The sequence below is a fragment of the Dreissena polymorpha genome, chromosome 4, assembly GCF_020536995.1.
Source record: "Dreissena polymorpha isolate Duluth1 chromosome 4, UMN_Dpol_1.0, whole genome shotgun sequence".
In the NCBI taxonomy this organism is placed as follows: Eukaryota; Metazoa; Mollusca; class Bivalvia; order Myida; family Dreissenidae; genus Dreissena; species Dreissena polymorpha.
The window spans coordinates 10,082,121-10,106,281 of NC_068358.1; the positions used below are offsets into that span (position 1 = coordinate 10,082,121).

General features: G+C 35.4%; 1 protein-coding gene across 4 annotated transcripts in view; it reads right to left on the reverse strand.

Annotated features, from left to right (window-relative positions):
• Window positions 1–24,161, reverse strand: part of LOC127876666 (long-chain-fatty-acid--CoA ligase ACSBG2-like) — a 74,578-nt gene that overhangs the window by 30,582 nt on the left and 19,835 nt on the right. For 2 of the 4 annotated variants that reach the window (XM_052422026.1, XM_052422025.1), the window contains exons 2-7: window positions 23,931–24,078; window positions 10,341–10,528; window positions 5,408–5,569; window positions 4,964–5,049; window positions 2,890–2,978; window positions 115–316 (exon numbers count right to left, since the gene is read on the reverse strand). In XM_052422026.1, coding sequence (XP_052277986.1) covers window positions 115–316; window positions 2,890–2,978; window positions 4,964–5,049; window positions 5,408–5,569; window positions 10,341–10,528; window positions 23,931–23,995 — 792 coding nt within the window. In that variant the 5' untranslated portion in view covers window positions 23,996–24,078. Of the gene's footprint in view, window positions 1–114; window positions 317–2,889; window positions 2,979–4,963; window positions 5,050–5,407; window positions 5,570–10,340; window positions 10,529–18,637; window positions 18,854–18,876; window positions 18,997–23,930; window positions 24,079–24,161 lie in introns of those variants that run through there. The other 2 variants (XM_052422028.1, XM_052422027.1) reach the window with 2 other exon arrangements.

Below are 24,161 nucleotides of genomic sequence, written 5' to 3' on the forward strand. Positions count from 1 at the left end.
AAAGTTGGCATTTTGTAGCTACGAGGTTTGAGAACAACAGCGACGATATGCAATTTATATGCACTTAACCACTTTCAATCTAAGGGGACATGAGGGTGGCCAATATTCTCATACCGAGTAGATGTTGTCCCTGCGTTCAGCCACCTCCCCCGTGTACTGTACAATGGCCTTGAGGTGGGGCAGTGAGTCCCACACCTGCAGGATCTTCTGGAGCTGGGCGTGGTTCTCCACCACCACCACGTTGGAGCAAGAGTCTTGCAGCACAAAGGCACATGCCTCAGGACTGTTTGTTGCATAGATACCTGTACCAACTCCTCTGTAATATGGGAAATAATGTGTAAAGTACTGACAGAATTTAATTATTGGACAAAGCAAGTGAAAAAGAACTTTACCCAAATTAAATGGAAATCTCTTCAAACTACTGATATTATCACTAAGCATTAATTCATTATTAAAATGTTATTTTGGGAGATTTACCTTATATTAGAATCCCTTAAAAATATTTAACATGTCAGAAAAGCCATATATTCATTATACAATTAGAATTTTGCCAGAATTAACATTGAATTTATGACAGAATTTACACATAAATGCCCAACTAATATCGGGGTTTATTGTTCCCATAATAAATCCTGCAATAATGAAATAACGCCCTGTTAGATCAACAGTTTACACCGCAAACACACTCAGTCATCTCATGGTATAATTATATCATTTTGTTGTTTTTTATATACATGTATATAATGTTTACAATGCAGTTGTTGTCAAAATACAGGAAATTATTTGTCACCAAGCATAAAAAATATATTTTAACATCCCTAATAACTTCTTTGTGAAAAAATGGCCAAAGTTCGAAAACTGAAAAGATTTAGTCACCCTTGTTGGAGCAATACAATAATGTCTTTTAAAGTGGGCTTATTCAACACAGTTTTTCTTAGAGTGACCATGTATCTTTTAGGCCAAATTTAAACTAGAGCTTTGTCACAGACGTGACGAATACCCCCACATGCCGCATTGACACAGAATATTTTGCATGTTACCATCACAACAAGAGCTGTCTCCATTGGAAGACACATGCCCCCCAAAACGCTTTTTGAAACCTAAACACAGATTTCAAAACCTAAACGCAGAACCTAAGTTCAAGGTCAATGTCTAAGGGGTCAAATTTATGTGCGTATGGAAAGGCCATATACACATGCATACCAAATATGAAGGTTACATCTGAAGCGACATAGAAGTTATGAGCATGTTTCGAGCGGAAACGCAATTTTTTGATGATTCAAGGGCCGTAACTCAGAAGTGCCTGGCTAAATTTGGCTGATTATCGAACTTAACCTAGATTTTATTGCCTTACAAATTTGTATGAAGTTTGGTGAAGATCCGATGACAATTGGTTGAGTTATTGAGCGGAAACAAGAAAAAACTCATCTTTTTTATGATTCAAGGGCCGTAACTCTGCAGTGTTTGGGTCAACTTTGCTGATTATTGAACTTGACCTAGATCTTTTGACCTTACACATTATCATGAAGTATGGCAAAGATCCTATGACATTTGCTTGAGTTATTGAGCGAAAACGAGAAAAAACAATTTTTCGATGATTCAAAGGCCATAACTCAGGAGTGTCTGGGTCAATTTGGCCGATTATCGAACTTTACCTAGATGTTATTGCCTAACACATTGTTATGAAGTTTGGTGAAGATCTGATGACAATTGCTAGAGCTATTGAGCAGAAATGAGAAAAAAACAAATTTTACGATGAATCAAGGGCCATAACTCATGAGTGTGTTGGTCAATTTGGCCGACTATCGAACTTGACCTAGATGTTAATGCTTTACACATTTTGATGAAGTTTGGTGAAGATCTGATGACGATTGCTTGACTTAATGAGCGGAAACTAATCTGGACAGGCTAACTGACTGACTGACATTGCGATTTTAATATGCCCCCAGAACCTATGTTCTGGAGGCATAAAAAAACAGCGGACACCATGCTCAATGTTTAAAACACACTAAGTGACCCTGTGACCTAGTTTTTGACCCGGCATTGCCCATGTTTGAACTTGACCTACACATCATCATGATTCAACTTCTGATCAATTGTGGTGAAGTTGGATGAAAACTACCAGAATTAGAGAGCAAACATGCTGAATATGAAAAACGTACTAAGTGACCCCGTGACCTTGTTTTGGATCTGGCACCACATATGTTCAAACTTGGTCTTAAGATCATCTAGATAAAACTTCTGACCAAGTTTGGTGAAGATCTGATGAAAACGACTCAAATTAGAGAGCTGACACCATGCAGAATGTTAAAAAACGCACTTAGTGACCCAGTGACCTAGTTTTTGGCTCGGCATGGCTCATGTTCAAGCTTGGCACAGAGGTCTTCTAGATAAAACTTCTGACCAAGTTTGGTGTAGATATTGGATGAAAACTATTTGAATTAGAGAGCGGACACCATGCTCTATGTTTAAAACGTACTAAGTGACCCAGTGACCTAGTTTTTGACCTGCCATGACCCATGTTCTAATTTGGCCTAGACATCATCTAGATACAATATCTTACCAAGTTTGGTGAAGCCTGGATGAAAACTACTTGAATTAGAGAGTGGACAATGTTTAAAACACACTAAGTGACCCCGTGACCTAGTTTTTGACCAGGCATGACCATTATTGGAACTTTACCAAGACATCATCTAGATACAACATATGACCAAGTTTGGTGAAGATCCGATGAAAAAAACTTGAATTAGAGAGCGGACACTTAATAAGGACTGACAGACAGACAAGCTCACTCCTATATACCCCCTAAACTTCGTTTGTGGGGGTATAATTATTTAAAAAATGATAAAATGATGTCTTTTTAACCAAAACATAACAGACGTTTTTTACCCAGCAAAGATGGCTCCTAGATACGATATAAACCACTCAGGGGAGTTGAAACCCAGTACGGATACAGCATGTCTTGGTTCAAGGCCAACCTTTAAATAGAAAGCATTGCACAAAATACAAACACAGTAAACATAATATACAGACAAAGTAACCACAACATACAAACATAGATAATATATTCCACATGAATGACAAAGAGATAATGGTCAAATGGTAATACTTTCTACATGAAAGAGCACGCAACTATTTCTATGAAGGATATAACAGTGACATAGTGGACATGGATTCCGCCAAGCGACCAGGAGATCACAGGTTCAATCCCACTATGCGAGGGTTCTTAAGATCTCTCAAAAAAGACACAAAATACTTGTTCAATCCAGAAAACTAACTCGAGGGCCTTTCAATAAGCCTTAGGCTTTTGATGTAATTGAGCTTAGATAAATTGGTTGAAACTAACCTATTTCTATTCATACTAGAGTCAAACTTAAAGAGGGTTTTTCATAACTAAATAGGAGATAAGGTTGTAAGTGTCCAGTTATTGGCAATCTGCCTGTATTTTATTTATATTACTGCAGTCACTTATCATCATCATTCCCTTTACTAGTGTGGCCAATGGAAGGAAATGAGGGCAACCACTTTGAGAATTGGAGATCCTTTATCAGTCAGGTCTGTTGTGTGCAGCTGGGAGTACTTCATACATAAAAGGAAGCCCATCCAGCTTTTCTTCTGAAGGCCTCTCGCCGACCGACCTCTAGCCTCTCGCCGACTGACCTCTAGCGTCGCCAACCGACCTCTAGCGTTCCCAGGAGCACAGAGACATGCCTGATGACATGTCAAAACCAAGCCAGCTGTCTTTGTTTAATAGTCTCCATGTTGGCTCTTGTGGAAGAATAAGTGCCGCTGTCATTTTTCAAACGTTCTCTTGTCTTGTGCCTCATGTAGGAGCTGCAGAGCAGTCTTCAGAGGCACTGGTGTTCAAAGGCCTGTATCCTGCCTTCTGTGTCTGCGTGAAGCGTCCAGGCCTTGCAGCAGATCAGTAAGATGGAGACTACAAGGGACTTGTAGAGCCTGTACTTGGAGGGGAAGCTGACTGAGCAGCTTGTTCATAACCTGCTGAGTATGGCAATTGCTGCGGTTGCCAAGACAATTCTTATTCAGACCTCAGCGGTACGGGAACCATCCTTAGACAAGGCTGCTCCCATGTACTCGAGGCTGGTCACTTGTTTGAGCTGTTCACCATGATCTTAAATTTCTCCTTGCTGACCTCAATCCCACACGCTCCTCTTCTTTGAAAGACTCTGCTGGTGAGGTCTTTGGAGTCCAATGCTGGTGCCACCCATGAGTTCAATTTCATCAGCAAATCTCAAGTTGGAAATAAGACTACCACAAATAGAGATGGAGGTTTGGTTGCATTTAATGTCTTCATGATTATCTCCTCAAGGAAAAGATTAAACAGGAGGGGTCGGGGGGAAGGAGCAGAAATGGCTGGCAGATGCCACTGATGTCCTAAAGAAGTCACCCAACTGTCCATTCAGAAGAACTGCACTGCTGGCATGGCATATGTGAAGAGTTCTTGGGTGACATGCACCAGCCTCCATCAATATCAAATATTCTCAGAACCTGCTATTGACCATCATGCCACCATGGTGGAAAGATTGCTGAAAGTTGATGAAGTTGTGAAAGAGCTAATATCTGTGTAGCAGGTGTTTCTCAACTATGATTCTGCCTTTGAAAACCTGTTGCACTGTGCTCCAACCTGCTCTTTGGCCAGCAATTCCTCAGCCGTACTTTACAGTACTTTAAATCAATTGAGGATAATAAGTAGCAAGAATTTGATGGGATGGCTGATGTTTTCCATTATTTTTTCCTGGGCCAGCATACTCTTTTATCTGACCACTGCAATATATTATTTTTCCAGAAAGGTAGAATAATTTCGTGACACAATTCACTATTCAAGTACATATGAAAAGGTTTATTACAGCCAGCAGGGATTCAAACCTACAACTCAAAATTGCTAATTAAGCGCTTGAACAACAAATCTCATCATCATCTTAATTCTGTGTGTTTCAAGTACCTTGATGAAAGCCCTGGCTGCCTGTTTTGTGAGGCTGTAGTATTCCCTGAACGTGGTCTTCTGCCAGACACCATTTCTCTTCACACCTACAATACCATTGATCAATTAGAAAGTAGCCTACATGTAATATCTTAAATAAACAGCATCACAAAAATAATATTATAATTAATAGCACTTTCTCTATTCTTTGCAACTTTCATTAAATTACTGCATGCTGTGTTCATGGGGATTTTTTTTACAGTAAATACATACATTTAAAACAAATGGTGTTTCTTTCAAATGTACATAACATTTTAACAACTCAATATCACTGCAATTTTATTAAATATTTCAATAATTATTGTAATGTATGCCAATGGCAATACAGATATTTATGCTATAAATGTCAAAATGCTGACAAGCATGTACAGCCTTGCTAGCGGTATATGTCAAACTATCCCATACCTAGAGCTATAGTGTCAGGCAACTTTTCCGCTGTTTGTCTGAACATGGTCTCCATGGTGATAGGTTTGATAGAGGCATGGCCTTCCTTTTCCAACCTCAGTTTCACAGGGGCAGTGATGTCTGTAGTGCAGTAACTTGTGGCCGGTAATAAATCATCCAGGGCTGCAAATGCATAGATGGAAGTTTGATATTTTAAATTTAAAAGATAATTATTTTCATATTAATTGAATTATATTTAATGAACAAAATATTGGACAAATATAGGACTTTTTTTGGCAAATTTTAAATTTGTTACATCAGTAGAACATTCACTGACAACATGAAGGGTCAAATCAGCTTTCATAAACCTTTGAATACTGAATATTTGAAGTCCCTGGCCTCTGAATCTGATTTTGGAAATTTGACATCATAATGCAATATGAATGCACACATAAACTGTCACAGGATATAATTATTAATGAGTAAATTTATTTTTACTTCAATAAACAAGAAAGTTAAAATTGATCAACACACAAGTTGCCAAACATTTTTTTTCACCAATCATTTTGACAATTTGGCATTTCAACAGAGATCACCTGACAGTGACTGTTGAAAGCTGAACCTTTTCCTCCCTGTTATAGAGCTATTAAGCATGTGGTAAAATGTTTAAAAGATACATTATTATAGAGTAAATTTCAGATGAAACATTTCAGTTATGTTTATAAAATAATAACAGCTAGATCTGTATTCCTTCAGTGGCATGTTGGTATACTGACAACATATTATGCCATTAATTTTAATTTTTCAAGTTCAATAGAAATAAATATACAATTTGCAAATATTTGTAAAAACAAGATGTGTTTGTGAAACACAATGTCCCCCTATATGACGTTTGACCTTGAAGGATGACCTTGACCGTGACCCTTCACCACTCAAAATGTGCGGCTCCATGAGATACACATGCATGTCAAATATAAAATTGCTAGCTTCAATATTGCAAAAGTTACATTACATGAGCAATTTTGACCCATTTATTTGACCTAGAAGGATGACCTTGACCTTTCACCACTCAAAATGTGCAGCTCCATGAGATACACATGCATGCCAGATATCAAGTTGCTATCTTCAATATTGCACAAGTATTCATAAAATAAGCGATTTGGGCGACATATATTTGACCTCTGACCTTGAAGGATGACCTTGACCTTGACCTTTCACCACTCAAAATGTGCAGCTCCATAAGTTACACATGCATGCCAAATATCAAGTTGCTATCTTCAATATTGCAAAAGTATTCATAAAATAAGCGATTTGGGCCACATATATTTGACCTCTGACCTTGAAGGATGACCTTGACCTTTCACCACTCAAAATGTGCAGCTCCATGAGATACACATGCATGCCATATATCAAGTTGCTATCTTTAATATTGCAAAAGTATTCATAAAATGAGCGATTTTGGCCACATATATTTGACCTCTGACCTTGAAGGATGATGACCTTGACCTTTCACCACTCAAAATGTGCAGCTCCATGAGATACACATGCATGCCAAATATCAGGTTGCTATATTCAATATAGCAAAAGTTATTGCAAAATGTTAAAGTTGGCGCAAACCAACCAACCAAGCAACCAACAGACCAACCAACCAACAGACCAACAGACAGGGCAAAAACAATATGTCCCCCACTGCTATAGTGGGGGACATAAACAATTGTTGGTCATTTAATGTCACTTTGGAGGCAATCTATAGAAATGTACCAGTTTCCCATTTACTAAACCATATACAGCTTGTATTTTAATTAATACAAGTTTTATTGAACATGTTCACATGAATAATTTGTGAATTGAGAAACACATTCTATGTATTACCAAACACTTAATCTAAATTTGATGCAAGCGTTTCAAGAAAACTGTAATCATACACATTTTTAATATAGAGTTCATGGAAAATTGTTGATGTGTTAAGCACACAATTTTGTACAAATTTAAAATATAGGAGTTTGAGGCAAAACATAGATTGATAGGTGAATAGGAAATCAGTTGACATTCTGCATTATACACAAACTGTTAAAAAAACATCTTAATTATGAAAAATTCAGATGAATAAAAGATGGGAACACAAGTTAGACTCATGTAGAGATTATTGTTTAAGTGTTTACAAAATAAACTGGTAAAAGGATATATGCCCTCTAGAGCCAAACAAAAAACAAGATTTGTGTTTAGCAATTGAAACAACAATGCACAAGGAAGTCCCCATGCTGAGTGCAGGATTGTAAAATATACTTCCCATTGCCATTGCAAAATTATTGTAAAAGATCATATGTTAGAAACTAAATACTTTAAGCATTATCCTTGTGAACTTGTCAAAATAATTGTTTGAGACTTGTTTCTAGGAAAATCAGGCCATTCTGCGCAGGCTAATAAGGGACAACACTTTCCACCTTAACTGGATTTTTGCTTTGAAGAGACTTCCTTCAAACCAAAAATATTACCATAGTGGAAAGTTTCGTCAGTGATAACCCTTTGCAGACGGCACATCCTTTAAACCATGTTTTCTGCAGCCCGGCTCATATTAAAACAAGAGGGCCATGATGGCCCTGAATCCTTCACCTGACTACAAATAAATTAAGTTGCACAAGTGGTCAAAAATTGAAGGTCATCAAAGTGCATAAGTTCATTTTTTTGGAATTGAGTTGAATAATATATAATCCCAACCCAGATTCAATCAAGATAAACATTCTGACTAAATTTCATAAAGATCTGATAAACTGTGACCTCTATCTTCTACAGGAAGTTTAACTATGATTTGACCAGATGACATACTTTATGACCTCAGATGACCCATGTACAATCCCATGCCAGATTTCATCAATTAATACATTCTGACAAAATTTCATTAATATGTGATGAAAACTGTGACCTCTTTCATCTACACATGGTTTACTAGAATTGGCCCGGTGAACTAATTTTTGACCCCAGATGACCCAAAATCAGATATTATCAAGATAAACATTCTGACCATATGACTGACTAATGGGGTTGTGTACCCTCGGGACTTCGGTTAATAACCATTGCCAGAGCACACCATTGCCCGAGCACACTGCTTAACATAAATACTCCGAGTTAAAACGGTAAAAAACGGCCATATGATCAACCCGATTTCACTGGGCTGGACCATAAATATAATAGGGTACTTTGCAGTGTTGGTGCAGTGCTTTAATAAAAATCTTATAATTTAAAAAAAGCTTAACTTATAACACTTAAAGCGTTTAATATAAACAAGATACTCAATACAAAAATCTTTGCATATAAAACAATGCGTAAAAAGGAGATTTTCTATTGCTTGACTGTATTTAATTTCACTATATATAATGTAAACGATGAAAATTTCATAAAAGGAAATATATGAGAGAAAAGAAAAAGGATAATTACATCCAAAAGTACTTATATTTTATTTGCATTTAGATTCTCACATGCATTATATATACTAATGCTACTATAGGATGTTATATTATTTTATTGTTGTTGATGTTAAACAAGAGGCCCATGAGGGTCTGAATCGCTCTACTGGCTATTTGAGTCCTCATTGATACAAAGACAGTGTGCAAGTTTGCCAAGAATTGGATGAAATTATGGACTTTAACACATAAAAAAACTGAATTTTCATTTTTTTTTCTCAAATTAAAGGGGAGATAATTGTGGACTTATAACTCCGATATTGCTCATTTTCAATAGGGTTTGACTCATCATTCAGATAAAGACACTGTGCAAGTTGGGAAATAATTGGATGAAAACTGTGGACTTTATTGCGTAAACAAGCCTTATTTCACAATTTTCTCAAATTCAAGGGGAGATAATTCTGGACTTTTTACTCTGATGTAACCCATTTTCAATAGGGTTGGAGTCCTCATTAATATAAAGACACTGAACAAGTTTTGAAAAGAATCAGATGAAAACTGTGGACTTTATCCCGTAACAAGAAAAAGTCTAATGCACGGACGGACGACGGACACCACGCCATGACATAAGCTCTTCCGGCCTTCAGCCAGTAGAGCTAAAAAAGAAAGAGAGAATAGCCCAATTTGTATAAGTAGGGATGGTGGAAACACATATTGTTGTATGTGGCATCATCATTACTAGACCCATTGTTCAGCATATATATGCTGCAATGGAGTTGTTGGAGCTTTTAACTTTGTGATCTATGTTTTTAGATGTTAATATCAAATGGAATTTACTTTTAATTTTATGTTACTTGGAGAAAAAAAGTTAAACGGACGTGTACTATGTTTGAAATAAACAAAAATATTAATATTTTAGGGATTTTCGAGATCACAAACTAGTTTAACATTGTCACTATATATTTATAAACATAATAAAATTCAAAGATAGGTGTAAATCTAATGTTTGAGTAATATGTTGTATAAAGAGACAGAAGCAATTGGGAAATATACAGATTTATGAACATTAATTATTTGGAAAGGTAGAGCCTGGTTAAATAGCTCTCCTCGGCGATAGGGGATTGGCTTATATACATGCATTTATATAGCAATATGACACAATTGTATTTTGTATTGTAATTTAGTTTTAAATTGTATTTTGTATTGTATTTCTGACCATATTTCATTAAGATCAGATACAAACTATGACCTCTATTGTCTACACAAGGTTTTTCTATGATTTGACCTAGTGACCTAGTTTCTGACCCAAGATGACCCAAATACAATCCCAATCCAGATTTCATCAAGATCAACATTTTGGTCAAATTTTATTAAGATTGGATGAAAACTGTGACCTCTACTGTCTACACAAACAAATTGTTGACGGATGCATGCACGCACGACGGACATCACACGATCACATAAGCTCACCGTGTTACTTCGTGACAGTTCGTGACAGGTGAGCTAAAAAGTTACCACACTTTCAAAAATGGAGAAAAAGTTTAGCTACCCACTTTTTTTCTCAGTAGTAACTGTATTGCTATCATTGACAAGGGTCCTGATCTGTGTTATGGAAACAGCAGGGCCACTAGCATTGTTCCCCATGTCAAACCCTTCAGCTGTATCCCCGGCTCCTGCTGGAGCCGCCTCAGATGGAGTGTTTACTACTTCTGCTGGAGAGCACCCTGCGGATGTGATGTCCCTGACAACAACAACAAATATCGCGATCAGCAACATAACAATTACACTTTAATTAGTTAGCCATGCACCCACACTGCTTTGTATGCTACATTCATGGGCAAATAACTCAGGAATGTGTGTGGAACATTAGGAAAGAAAAAATGGCTTTCATATCTACGCTTAATGGTCAAATGACGTTTTTGCAGTTTCAAATAAATTTTACAATGACTAGGTTAAGTGTCTAAGTCTTAAATTCTTGTGACTTACTTTTATGTGTGATATGAGCATGAATTAAGAGTCATAAATCATGACATCTGTTTTCAATATTCTCAGTAATGTATGCAGTGTATTATAGCCAATAATTGAATTTTAACAGATAATATTGTTTCATTTCATTTGAAATTTGAATCAAAGCTAGAGTTTAATATGGTTTGCCCATAAGTCTGCATACTTTTGTAAGCTTTGGTGTTTTGAATTCCAATAGTCCAACAACCACAAACAAGAGGGCCATGATGGCCCTGAATCGCTCACCTGACTAACCTTGCTACATCAACTTAAATTCCATCAGACCCATATACAATCGCAAGCCAGATTTCATTAATTAATAAATTTTGACAAAATTTCATTAAGACGTGATGAAAACTGTGACCTCTTTCATCTACACAAGGTTTTACAAGATTTGCCCGGTGACCTAATTTTTGACCCCAGATGACCCATATACGATCCAAAATCAGATATTATCAAGATAAACATTCTGACCATATTTCATTACGATCAGATGAAAACTATGACCTCTATTGTCTACACAAGGTTTTTCTATTATTTGGCCTAGTGACCTAGTTTCTAACCCCAGATGACCCAAACCAACCCAGATTTCATCAAGATAAACATTCTGACCAAATTTCATAAAGATTGGGTGAAAACTGTGACCTCTATTGTCTACACAAGGTTTTTCTATTATTTGACCTAGTGACCTAGTTTTTGACCCCAGATGACCCAAAAACAATCCCAACCCAGATTTCATCAAGATAAACATTCTGACCAAATGTCATAAAGATTGGATGAAAACTGTGACCTCTATTGTCTACACAAGGTTTTTCTATTATTTGACCTAGTGACCTAGTTTTTGACCCAAGATGACCCAAATACAATCCCAACCCAGATTTCATCAAGATAAGCATTCTGACCAATTTTCATAAAGATTGGATGAAAACTGTGACCGCTACTGTCTACACAAACAAATTGTTGACGGACACACGCACACATGCACGCACAACGGACGCCGGACATCACACGGTCACATAAGCTCACCATGTCACTTCGTGACAAGTGAGCTAAAAAGCATAAACTAATACAATGTCTTCTTTGAGCTAAAAAGCATAAACTAATACAATGTCTTCTTTGATAGTCAAATGGAGATAATTATTGTAATATTTGTCAACAGTAACATACACGTGTATATACCCTTTCAATATTGATCTCACTTTAAAATCCAGTGATAAATAAGCAGTACACCACATCTGACATTAAAGTAGTCTTTTTGAATTATTTGTCAAATCTCTTAATTCATAGGTGCAATTTGGATTTACTCAACAGACAAGTTATTTTTCATATTTAGTTACCTGTAGGCAAGCAAGATTTATAATAAATGTTTGCCACCTCAGGTGAACATAATTGTATTGAAGAATATAAAATTGTATTACAGAACAGAACAGAACAGAATATTTTATTTTAGCTAAAGCATGTGCAGCTCATCGCCATAAACATACATATGCAATAACAGCATGCGTGACAATTATATACAAAACATACATCCTTTTGAGGAAAGATCAATTTAAAAAGTAATGACATACAACATGTTTTAGTGAGAATGTCACATGGATGGGGTTAATACAAAGTGATCATGTAATGTTAACACGAAATTTAATAATTGTTACAAATATAACATTATTCTAAGCTTATTGTCTTTGTGGAAGATATATCATTTATACTACACATATAGCACATCTTCTCGTAACTTAAAGCATTTTAAACAAAAAATGGCAAGTTTTCTTAACACTATTTTGTTTGAACAATTAAGTAGTTCGATAAACTTGAACATACTAGGTCGTGATCTGTAATACTTTGGAATTAATGTATTCCTAATATCGGCATAATAAGGACATTTAATAACAAAGTGATATTCATCCTCGATATCATTGAGGTTGCATAAAACACATTTGCGTTGATCTCTTACAATGTTCTGGTGTCTACCCGTTTCAATAAATAATTTGTGAGACGACAAACGTAGTTTAGCAATAATATTCCTATGTTTTTTATTTTCAACAATATCAAGATACGCAGATCTTTCGAATATTGGTTTCAATTCTTTATATAAAATCATTGAACTAGATGATGTGACACTTGTATTCCAGTTAGTGATATACTGGTCTCGTAATCTGGTTTTAAGTAGCGGTATTAATTGATTAGAGTTCACAGATTCGGGGAATAGCCATACATCGTTAAAACCGGTTTGGTTTAGAATGTCCCGTACTTTCGATGACCAATTGTTTGTGTTATTTTTGCGTTCAATTTCTAATCTCTGTGATAATAAAATGTGTTTAAGAATACAATTACCCTCTTTAACAGTATATAATTTCAAAAAGTATTTCACGATCCTGACATATCTGTCTAAATACAAGGGGAATCGACCAACTTCGGCATATAGCGATAATGAGTTTGTTGACATCTTAACATTCAATATTCTTTTACAAAATTTACGATGGACGCGCTCAATGTTTTCCGCTTTCATAAATCCCCATACCTCACAGTTATAGTTTAAAATTGATGATACATATGCGTTAAATAAATTTAACATGATATGTATAGGTACGTTCATGTCTTTTGTGAGAGTGAACAAAGAATGCATCGCTTTTAAAGCTTTGCCATACAATGTATTTGTTGCGGACGCAAAAGATCCACCGCTTGACATGACAATTCCAAGGTAATTAAAATTGTTAACAATTTCTATTTCTTGACCTTTATATGTCCATTTTAATGTTTTACTAATTGTGCCACCTTTTCGGAATACCATGACCTTTGTTTTTTCAATGTTTACCGTTAAATTCCACTTATCGCAGTAGGTTTCTAAATTGTTTAATGATTCTTGGAGACCCTCCGGTGTTTCAGAAAATAAAGCCGCGTCGTCAGCGAATAATAATAGATATATTGATATTTGATCTAGTGTAATTCCGGCGTTTATTCCATTTTGCAAACCGAATTCGATATCGTTAATAAAGAGGGAAAACAATATGGGCGAGGTTATCTCCCCCTGAAATAAGCCGACGTTACTATTAAATATGTCTGATAATTTACCCATGTGTTTAACCTGTAATTTCACTTCATCGTACATGGATCGAAGAAGTGTTAATAGTTTACCGTCGATGCCCACATTAATCATCTTACTCCATAATTGGCCGCGATTGATGACGTCATATGCTTTCCGGTAGTCAATATAACAACAGTATAGCTTACCTTTATTCTGAAACTGTTTTTCTATAAGTGCATTAAGAATAAATATTGCATCGACCGTGCTACAGTTTGGTTTAAAGCCGAATTGTGCATCCGTTAGAATGTCATTCGTTTCTGCCCATTGTTTAAGCCGTTCATTTAATATGCTTGTAAACAATTTCGCAAAACAACTTATTAAAGTAATTCCCCGATAGTTATTTGGATCTGATATGTCCCCACGTTTATGAATTGGTATTATAATACCAGATGACCAGCTGCGCGGAAAACGCTTTTTATCAAGTATGTAGTTAAACAATATTTCTAACGGCCTGACGATTACATCGATTGTTTCAGTAAAATATTCATATATAATATTGTCATGCGCATGAGCTTTATTGTTTTTCAACCGTTTGGTTGCCCTTATAATTTCTTCTGTCGATATAGGATTATCGAGTTCGGGGTAGGAGGGTTCTGTGTTTAACCTATTGTCAAATTCATGTAAAAAAGTATCGGAATCAAACGAGTTTATATTAAGGTCACCTTCGTCCGCTAATTTACTGAAATAATCGTGGAATTCGATTAACGGTATCGTATTTGAGTTTTGTGATGTAGTTTTACGTTTAAATAATTTCCAAAACTCACGGGGTGATTTCCTTCTCATAGTGTTCATATGCTTGCTTTGATCAGTGTTGTACTTTAATTTAGTTTTTCTACAAGTATACTTATAATCCTTTTTCGCTGCAATCATTTGTTCTCGTGTACGCTCGTTTTTGTTAAGATTAAACTCGTATATAGCTCTGGTACATTGAGATTGTTTGGTTTTACATTCTTCGTTAAACCACTTTTGTTTATTTTTATCATTATCTATAAACCCTTTACTTTCAAGATTTATATTGCGCTTAAAATACTTTTCTCCTTTAGAATTTAAGTAGTTCGAAAATTCTCCCACTAGGATATCCGGATCAGAGTTTGAATCAATTTGTGATAATAACATGTGTTCCAGATTATGTACATCGCACGAAACATCACGAAGAAAGTCGCATTTGTTCTCGGGTTTCCATTTAAAATAAACAATCGGATTAATATTACTAGTTGAAACAGCGTTATTCGTGCGGAGAGCAAATGTCAGCGGCGCATGGTTCGAGAATTCCGTGAAATCGTTAACGGTAAAATCTAAAATGTCCGTAAAATGTGTGTGCGCAGTTAATAAATAATCAACTAAGCTTTCACCATTATGTGTATAGCACGTTATTTTACCTATATTTTGATCGTTATGTAAACGTCCGTTCACGATACGAATATTAGTCGCTTTACAAATATCTAACAGGTTGTCTCCAAATCGATTCGTAGTAAGGTCACAAGTTGAGCGTGGGATTAAGGTTTCAATATCTGGGACAGTATCAAAATCGGTATCGCTTATATACCTATCATTTTCAATGTAATCGGCTTTATTTCCCGTTCGCGAGTTTGTGTCTCCAGTTAAAAATACCTTTCCTTTGGTTTGATAAAAATTAATATCTAATTCAATAGTTTGAAAAATATCATAAGTATACAAAGAGTGGACAGGGGAATTTTCAGGTGCAATATATATAACACATAAATATACATCTGATTCAATATTAAAAAACATTTTATCTAATTTAAGCCAAACAATGCAATCAATATCATTTTTTACTAATGTAACACCTTTACGAATATAGTCTTTAATGTAAATCACAATACCACCACTCGAGCGCTTCGCTCTACGGTGTTGTAATCGTCTGTATGAGTGAATAGGCTTACTATAGCCTTTTAGGTCTAAGGTAGAGTCTTTATTTGTCCAAGTTTCAGTCAGACATATAATATCGTGACAGTTAAGAAAAGATGAAAACTTACTATCAGAGCATTTAAACGCTGTTAGTCCTTCCACATTCCATGTGACAATTTTAATGACACCCTCACTAACTTCCTATTCTTTATACACTTGCTTGTTATATACAGTTTGTCAATCCTGAGATACGCCTCCTTACCCTCGGATCTTGCCTTTTTCATGATGGGTACTAGCCTTCGTCGGGCCTCCATAACTTCCTGTGGATATTGCTCGGATATTCCGAAAGGGGTACCTTTTAGTTCCTTTGACTCCCTGCGAACCCTCTCCTTGTCCGGGTAGTATGCGAATTTCGCAACAATTGGCCGCACTTTATTTGGCTGGTATCGGCCTATCCGATGTGCCCTGTGCAACTTGATTTCGGTTTGGGCGTTTTGCACGTGAAGCTTTGTTTCGATGAATTCCAAGATTTTTTTGTCGCACTGTTCTTCTTGCTCCTCAGGTATCTTGAAAAACAACAAATTGTCCCGCATACTCCTGCACTTGAGGTCCGTTATTTCAGCCTGTAATTTATGTTCGTGCTGGATCACTGAATCCTCGCGACTTTGCAAGTTACTCATGGATTTTAGAGTTGAGTCGAATTCACTCTGTTTTTTTGTTATGTTTTCTATCATGTTCCCACTGAAATCACACGATTTTTCTAACTCTTTCATTCGGGTTTCAAAGCTATTCATTCGTTGCTCTATTTTGTCTATTCTCGAAACTATGCCCGACACTGTTTGATGAATTTGGTCAAGTTGTGAAAGTTTTTTGTCAACAGAATTTAACCTTTCCAAAATTGATGATAAAATGTCCGAGCTTGGTGGCGGCGATGGCGTTGCCGGGGGTATAAACCCCTGTCCATAAAAATTGGGCGTGTTCATCATGTACGGAAATGGTATCTGCGTCAGTTGTGGACTGCCATAGTACTGACCTGCCTGGCTCGCCTGTGTTTGTCCGCTAATATTAGTCACGGGTGAAGCTTGAGCATTTTGCGCCATTTTTTTCCCTTTGTTTCGCTTGTTCGTGCTTTGTGTTGAGCTTGCTTGACCGTTATCCGGCGAATCTTTGGAGGGTTTGCGTTTTCTGGTCATAGATAATCATAGGTATCATCCAAATGTTCACTTAAAAACACTTTTCATTCATCCTCACTTGTTTTATTCTATTACAGATGACTGAGTAGTCATTCAGTAGAATCATATTTTACTCCATCAATTAACAATTTGAGTTGATGATAAGTACGGTGTGACAGCAATTATAGCATGACCCTTGTCAAATGCTCCTAATCGATAAATAGCTTTTTACGACTTTAAGAGAGTGCAAGCCAAACAAACCATTGAAAGTGTGAAAATTGTGACTTGGACTTTGAGCTATCCGATAATTCAACCTTCGAGCCAGACAACAAAAATTTACATGAATATAAAGGCAACAAGAGCACCGCATAACGGGTGCCACGCTCGGCTACGGGTGCAGTTTTGAATAAATGAAAGCTTGTCAGATTATTTTTTTTAAAGGTCACAGTGACATTGACCTTTGACCAAAAAATGGTTGTGGCATGTAGAACTCATCAAGGTGCATCTGCATATGAAGTTTCAAAGTTGTAGGTGGAAGCAATTTGATTTTAAAGCCAATGTTCAAAACCTTAAAAAAAATGTTAAGGTTTAAGCACAACGCGGATGGCGGATGACGAGCTGGCTATGACAATACCTCGAGTTTTCTCCGAAAACGCCAAGCTCATAAAAATTGGTGTCTTGAGGAGAATTCAAGCCAACCGGTTTTCGAATGTAGTTAAAACATATTGCTTTAAATCATAGGCTTATATAACAATTTAATTTCCTTCAACCACTTGTTATGTAGTTTCCTTCAAGTTTTTATAATGTAGCTGTACTTTGCATATCCTTATCCAATGGTTACAACTAAACAACGTCAGTATTTTTAATAAATGAACACAATTATCAATAATGAATCTCCTTATCAAATATCTTAACAAGGGAGTTTTAAAGGGACTTGTTCACAGATTTTTGCATTTTTGAAAAATATCATTAAAGATGTACTAGCAAATCTATAAAGATTTTAATAGTCTTAATTAATAATAACAAAGAGCATCAAACCAATACAGCCTGCGAGTAACTCAGTCTGTTCAGATTTTATGCTGTCTGCTGCTCATCAGTATCTAAGGATTGAAAATGAAGCCTTTAAAACTTGAATCTTGTAAAAGAGGTCTATAATTTAATTGGATTTTCTTAGAGACATCAAATGTGTGCAAGTGCGTCTTTGAGTGGTAAAGGGTTAAAAGTGATTTTAAGGCCCTTTAAAAGAAATTGCCTATTGAACCCTATTTGACTGACATCATTTCTTTCACTGATACCTGATTATTGGTAAAACAACATAACTCTGATTCAGTATACATGTAGTATAATGCATTATTGCCTTGTTGAAACACTTTAGAGTATTAAACAGATTCCTGCTTGCAATTATGCAATTACAACATACATGTAGAAAGAGAAAGCAACACACAGGTGTGTCATAGTGGCATAGACAATGAGGTGTGGTTGTAAATTGATCCAACAACATCCTAGTGTGAGTAAGTAACACAGGGGAAGCTGTATGGCTGACATGTTCAATGGTCAACACTTTTTAAAGCAATTTAAATCATATGTTTATCTCTGTTGTGACAGTTTAGTTTGTTACAGCCAACAGTAAACATTAAATTTAGTATAATGTCTATTTTAAGAAGCAAATTTCTTTACCAAGCATAGAAAGCAATCCATAATTTTTGTAAAAATTAAAAAGTACCTGAGGTAATACAGGTAATATATATCTGTTACTGCCGAAATTGTTTTTGCACCACGCCTTAGAGATCAAAAATGATTAACTCATACAACTTTTTATTGTAAATCATAAACATCCCATCTATTCCACAATGTAAACAATTATAAATTCCCCACAACAAATATGGGACTATACTTGACATAACAATGCTGCTTTCAAACAGAGATTAAAGTCACTACATTTGTAACACAACAAAACCTAACCTCACATCAAGCCATGCGTAAATATAACAATGACTTCCCTACAAATATTGCAATAGGCCTGATCAAAGTACTGATAAACAATACAAATACACAGTTATATGACTCCCATCTAGATTTGCTATCAATTGAGTGCAATTATTCAATTACTTTCCGATGCACTCAATCTTAAAGGGACTTATGCCCATTTTTTACAATACAAAAATCGAACAAAAAATGTAATAGATTCAGAAAAGAATGTAGGCAGTATATTCAAACAAGCAAAATCACTCTCATGACTAAATTTTTTTTTGATAATAAGTCTGTTGACTGTCCATCGGCATTTGACACACTTTTCATTGATAATTTAGCAGAAACATGTATTACTGAAATAGTATTTTTACTACAATAAAGATTTAAATGCCTGGTATGGTAGCAAGTAAGCTTCTGCTTCTATAGATCTTCCTAGGTTTGATCGCTAAGCCAGGCACATTATTTACTTATAAATTTAATTAAGTGGCTTTGTGGGGTTCACAATTGAACGTTAATGGATGTAAACACACTGGTATGTGGGGCTTTTCTTCAAATAACTTTTTAAAACAATTTTTCTAAAGAATTTTAATGAGTGCATAAAAGACAGTTTTTTATGCTGCATATGGCAATCTGAAATACATCAGAATTACTTTATTTAATAAGCCTGTGTTCTTGGCCAAACATTTGATGTGAAACGCATTCATGTCCACGGGTATGCTGCACGCATTCATGTCCACGGGTATGCTGCACGCAACGTGAAATTTGGCACTGATTTTAGACATATTAAACTATTAATTCTTAAATCTTAAGATATCGGCATAAAATGCAAGAAAAACTGTCTTTCATGCAATAAAGATTTTTGCAAATGTATTTCAATAACTTGAGATATTTGCAAAAATAAAGTTTTAACGGTTTTTTTACATCCTGTCAAGCCCATTTGTAAACCCCTGTCCTGTGAACCTGTTGATACATAACACTACCAAATCCGTTCATTACAACAGCAATTTGGAAATTTAACTTTACCACTTGACTTAGCCACTCCTCCATCTCTCTGTATCTTATATATTGGCCTAATAGTGTGTATACTAATTAGTAAAGTCTCTCTGTTCATGTTGAACAAAAGGATTTTGCGGTTTCCTTGTTATAAATGATGTGCTTGAACTTGTTTCTTTGATGTAAGTTTACAAATTTTTTGTTTAAATCATTGTTGGTGAAGTTGTTTTATGGCATTTTGTTAGTGGGATGAGTAGACATTATGAAATTGAAAAACAGCCATATCAGGGAAACTGCCCTTCCCCCTGACCGCCATGTTTTTCAACAGACCAGAACCATTTTCTAGCTTGGACGAGATATCATGAAAACTAATGTTTTGAGCAAGTTTCATCATGATTGGACCCCCAAAAAGTTACTTTTACAGTGATCACAAGGTTTCATGTCACCTATAAGGAACAATTGCATTACCTCTGGCAGCCATGTTTTTCAACAGCCTAGAACCATTTATGATATTGGCTGAGTTAACATTTGAACAAATGTTTTGACAAAGTTTGATAAAATAAAAGACTTCATAAGTGTAAACAAGATTTTTCTTACATAGCCTTTATCTAGTTTTTAACCTCACATGACCCTATTCAGAGGCGGATCCAGGATTTCTGGTTAGGGGGGGGGGGGGGGGGGGGGGGGGCGGGATATTGAAAGATTTGCTGGGGGTTAATTGAACACAAAAGACACGAACAAATATAATTATTTAAAAAAAATCTGCTGTGAACTAGATACTTCAACTGTAGGCTACCTTATTTATGGAATCAGAGCAGTGTTTCTCAAGTAAAACTATAGTTGAGGAATTTCATTCACAGCATATTGTGTTTCAGTTTCTGTCTAAACTGTTGGGTAAGTCTAAACAATTTAAATATCAGATAAATCTAAACCATCTGTAAATCAAATCAAATAGAGTAACTTAAAACTATTGTAATCTAAGTTCACCTTGGGTTGAATAAAAAGGATGATATTTACTATATTTAGCTTAAGTTAAGATGATGGACACTGAAGAAAAAGAAACCCTTCATCAAAGTGACCTTTCTTCAAAATGTCAAGCTTACCAGCAAGATTTGTATACTTCTGAACTATATAAGCATTCAGTGCACCCTTTTATAATAACTTTATCCCCATTCAGTTTTGTCCCTGCACATTTTTCACCAGTTAAATGTCATTGTAGTTTCACATGTAGTGGAAACTGAGAATCAAAGTTTTAGGGTGCATATTCAACCTACAATTTTTCTTCCGTTTGTAGTGTTAAAATTCTTTTCCCTATAGACTGTATCTACAATGTTCCCGCGCCAGCGAAACAGGTAAACATGAGAGACACAACTCTCAAATACAATACATTACTAGTGGTTTACAACTGTTATATGGGGTTAAAAAGTATTCTCAACAATTGGCAATGCTTATCACCATCGGTAATAAATAATCACTTAACACCACATAATCACACATGCATGAATAATTTACCATCTGCAGGTCAATAACCTGTTTATAGAATATAGTTTTATCCTAAGAATATAATTGAATAAATGTTAAAAGCCCTGGTTAAGCATTTATTGATTCTTAGTTTTAATACTATCTTTTCTTGTAATTTACATAATCTAGTAATTAACATAATTTAATAAATGTTCTTGTAGTTTACATAATCTTGTAATTTGCATAATTTAACAAATCCTAAGAATATAATTTAATTAATGTTAAAAGCCCTGTTGAAGCATTTATTGATTCTTAGTTTTAATACTATATTTTCTTGTAATTCACACTATCTTGTAATTTACATAATTTAATAAATGTTCTTGCAATTTACACAATCTTGTAATTTACATTATTTAATAAATGTTAAAAGCCTTCATCCTAAGAATATAATTTAATAACTTTTAAAAGCCCTGTTTAAGCATTTATTGATTCTTATAATGTTAATACTATCTTTTCTTGTAATTCACATTATCTTGTAATTTACATAATTTAATAAATGTTCTTGTAATTTACACAATCTTGTAATTAACATAATTTAACAAGACTTATTGCCAAGCAATATAGTCCCCTACCGGCTCCACCATTGTCAGAAATTCCACCAATTGTCAGAATTTAAAAAAACAAGATGTGTTTGTGAAACACAATGTCCCCCTATATGACGTTTGACCTTGAAGGATGACCTTGACCCTTCATCACTCGAAATGTGCAGCTCCTTGAGATACACACGCATTTCAAATATAAAATTGCTAGCTTCAATATTGCAGAAGTGACATTACATGAGCAATTTTGACCCATATATTTGACTTTGAAGGATGACCTTGACCTTTCACCACTCAAAATGTGCAGCTCCATGAGATACACATGTATGCCAAATATCAAGTTGCTATCTTCAATATTGCAAAAGTATTCATAAAATAAGAGATTTGGGCCACATATATTTGACCTCTGACCTTGAAGGATGACCTTGACCTTGACCTTTCTCCATTCAAAATGTGCAGCTCCATGAGATACACATGCATGCCAAATATCAAGTTGCTATCTTCAATATTGCAAAAGTATTCATAAAATAAGAGATTTGGGCCACATATATTTGACCTCTGACCTTGAAGAATGACCTTGACCTTTCACCACTCAAAATGTGCAGCTCCATGAGATACACATGCATGCCAAATATGAAGTTGCTATCTACACTATTGCAAAAGTATTCATAAAATGAGCGATTTTGGCCACATATATTTGACCTCTGACCTTGAAGGATGACCTTGACCTTGACCTTTCACCACTCAAAATGTGCAGCTTCATGAGATAAACATTCATGCCAAATATGAAGTTGCTATCTTCAATATAGCAAAAGTTATTGCAAAATGTTAAAGTTGGCGCATACCAACCAACAGACCAACCAACCAACAGACCAACCAACAGAAGGGGCAAAAACAATATGTTCCCCACTATTTAGTGGGGGACATAATAAAAATTGTTTCCATAGCAACCAGATTTTTTTACGTAGGAACAAAATGAAACGAAGTGCATCATGTCCACATTGCCATCTATCCATGTTTTAAGTTTCATGAAAAAATATTAAGAACTTTTAAAGTTATCGCAGGATCCAGATAACCATCATTTTCAGCAGTCTAGTCTATTTGTTGCCATAGCAACCATAATTTTTGACGTAGGAACTAAATGAAATGACGTGCATAATGTCCATATTGCCATCTATCCATGTTTCAAGTTTCATGAAAAAATATTAAGAACTTTTAAAGTTATCGCAGGATCCAGAAAAGTGTGACTGACTGACAGACAGACAGAGCGCAAACCATAAGTCCCCTCCAGTGAAACTGGTAGGGGACAATAAATGTTAAAAGGTTTCACCGGAGGGGACTTATGGTTTGCGCTCTGTCTGTCTGTCTCCACATTAAATGCACATATAATACACATATATTGTATGTAGTTTTTGTGCATTAAAAAAGTGCATTGAGGCATATACATTCTATTAAAAATATACTTACGGCAAAATTAAATGCAGAAAAATACTCATAAAATGCACATAAAATACACTTTTTTCAACTCTATCAGTTATCATGGCGAAGTACGTACATATAAAGTTTCACAATGATTTGAAAATACGATTGGCTCTAGACCACATTCATACCAGACAAAAGTCAGTCACCCATGAGCTTGAAGCTCACCATATATAATTATGCTGTACTAAGAATACATGTAACTGGTAATAGCTAACAGAAAAACAAAGAACAAAAGAACGGAAATACATCATTTTGTACAACAAATATTTATGGTCAATTACACAAGTAAATCATTGGTCCCTGACTGCAAGTGTGACTGTATTTTTGTATGTAAAATACTTTGAATAAGCAATTAAATTGGTAGCTGACTAAAACATTATTCATTTCATTAACATTTAAATTGGATACAGTCAAAATAAGGAAATTAAACCAAAATGAACTGTTCACATCAACTATCTGCAAGAATTAACAACAATTTAATGTGAAGTAAACAAACTATTTGCAACTCACAGTTTTGTGGACTGTTTGACACTAAAGTCTCCTGATGAAGTCCCAGAATCTGTTGTTGTTTCCATGTTTACAGTTTCCAAGCTTCTTAACTCAATTCACAAGGTCGCAGTTGCAAGAGAACAACTATGCCGCACTCAAATAGTGATACCTGAAATGGATGTGACTGAACATTAAAAACTACCTGAAGCACATATTAGGTTGGTTTATAATTAATGCTTGAGTGATCCATTA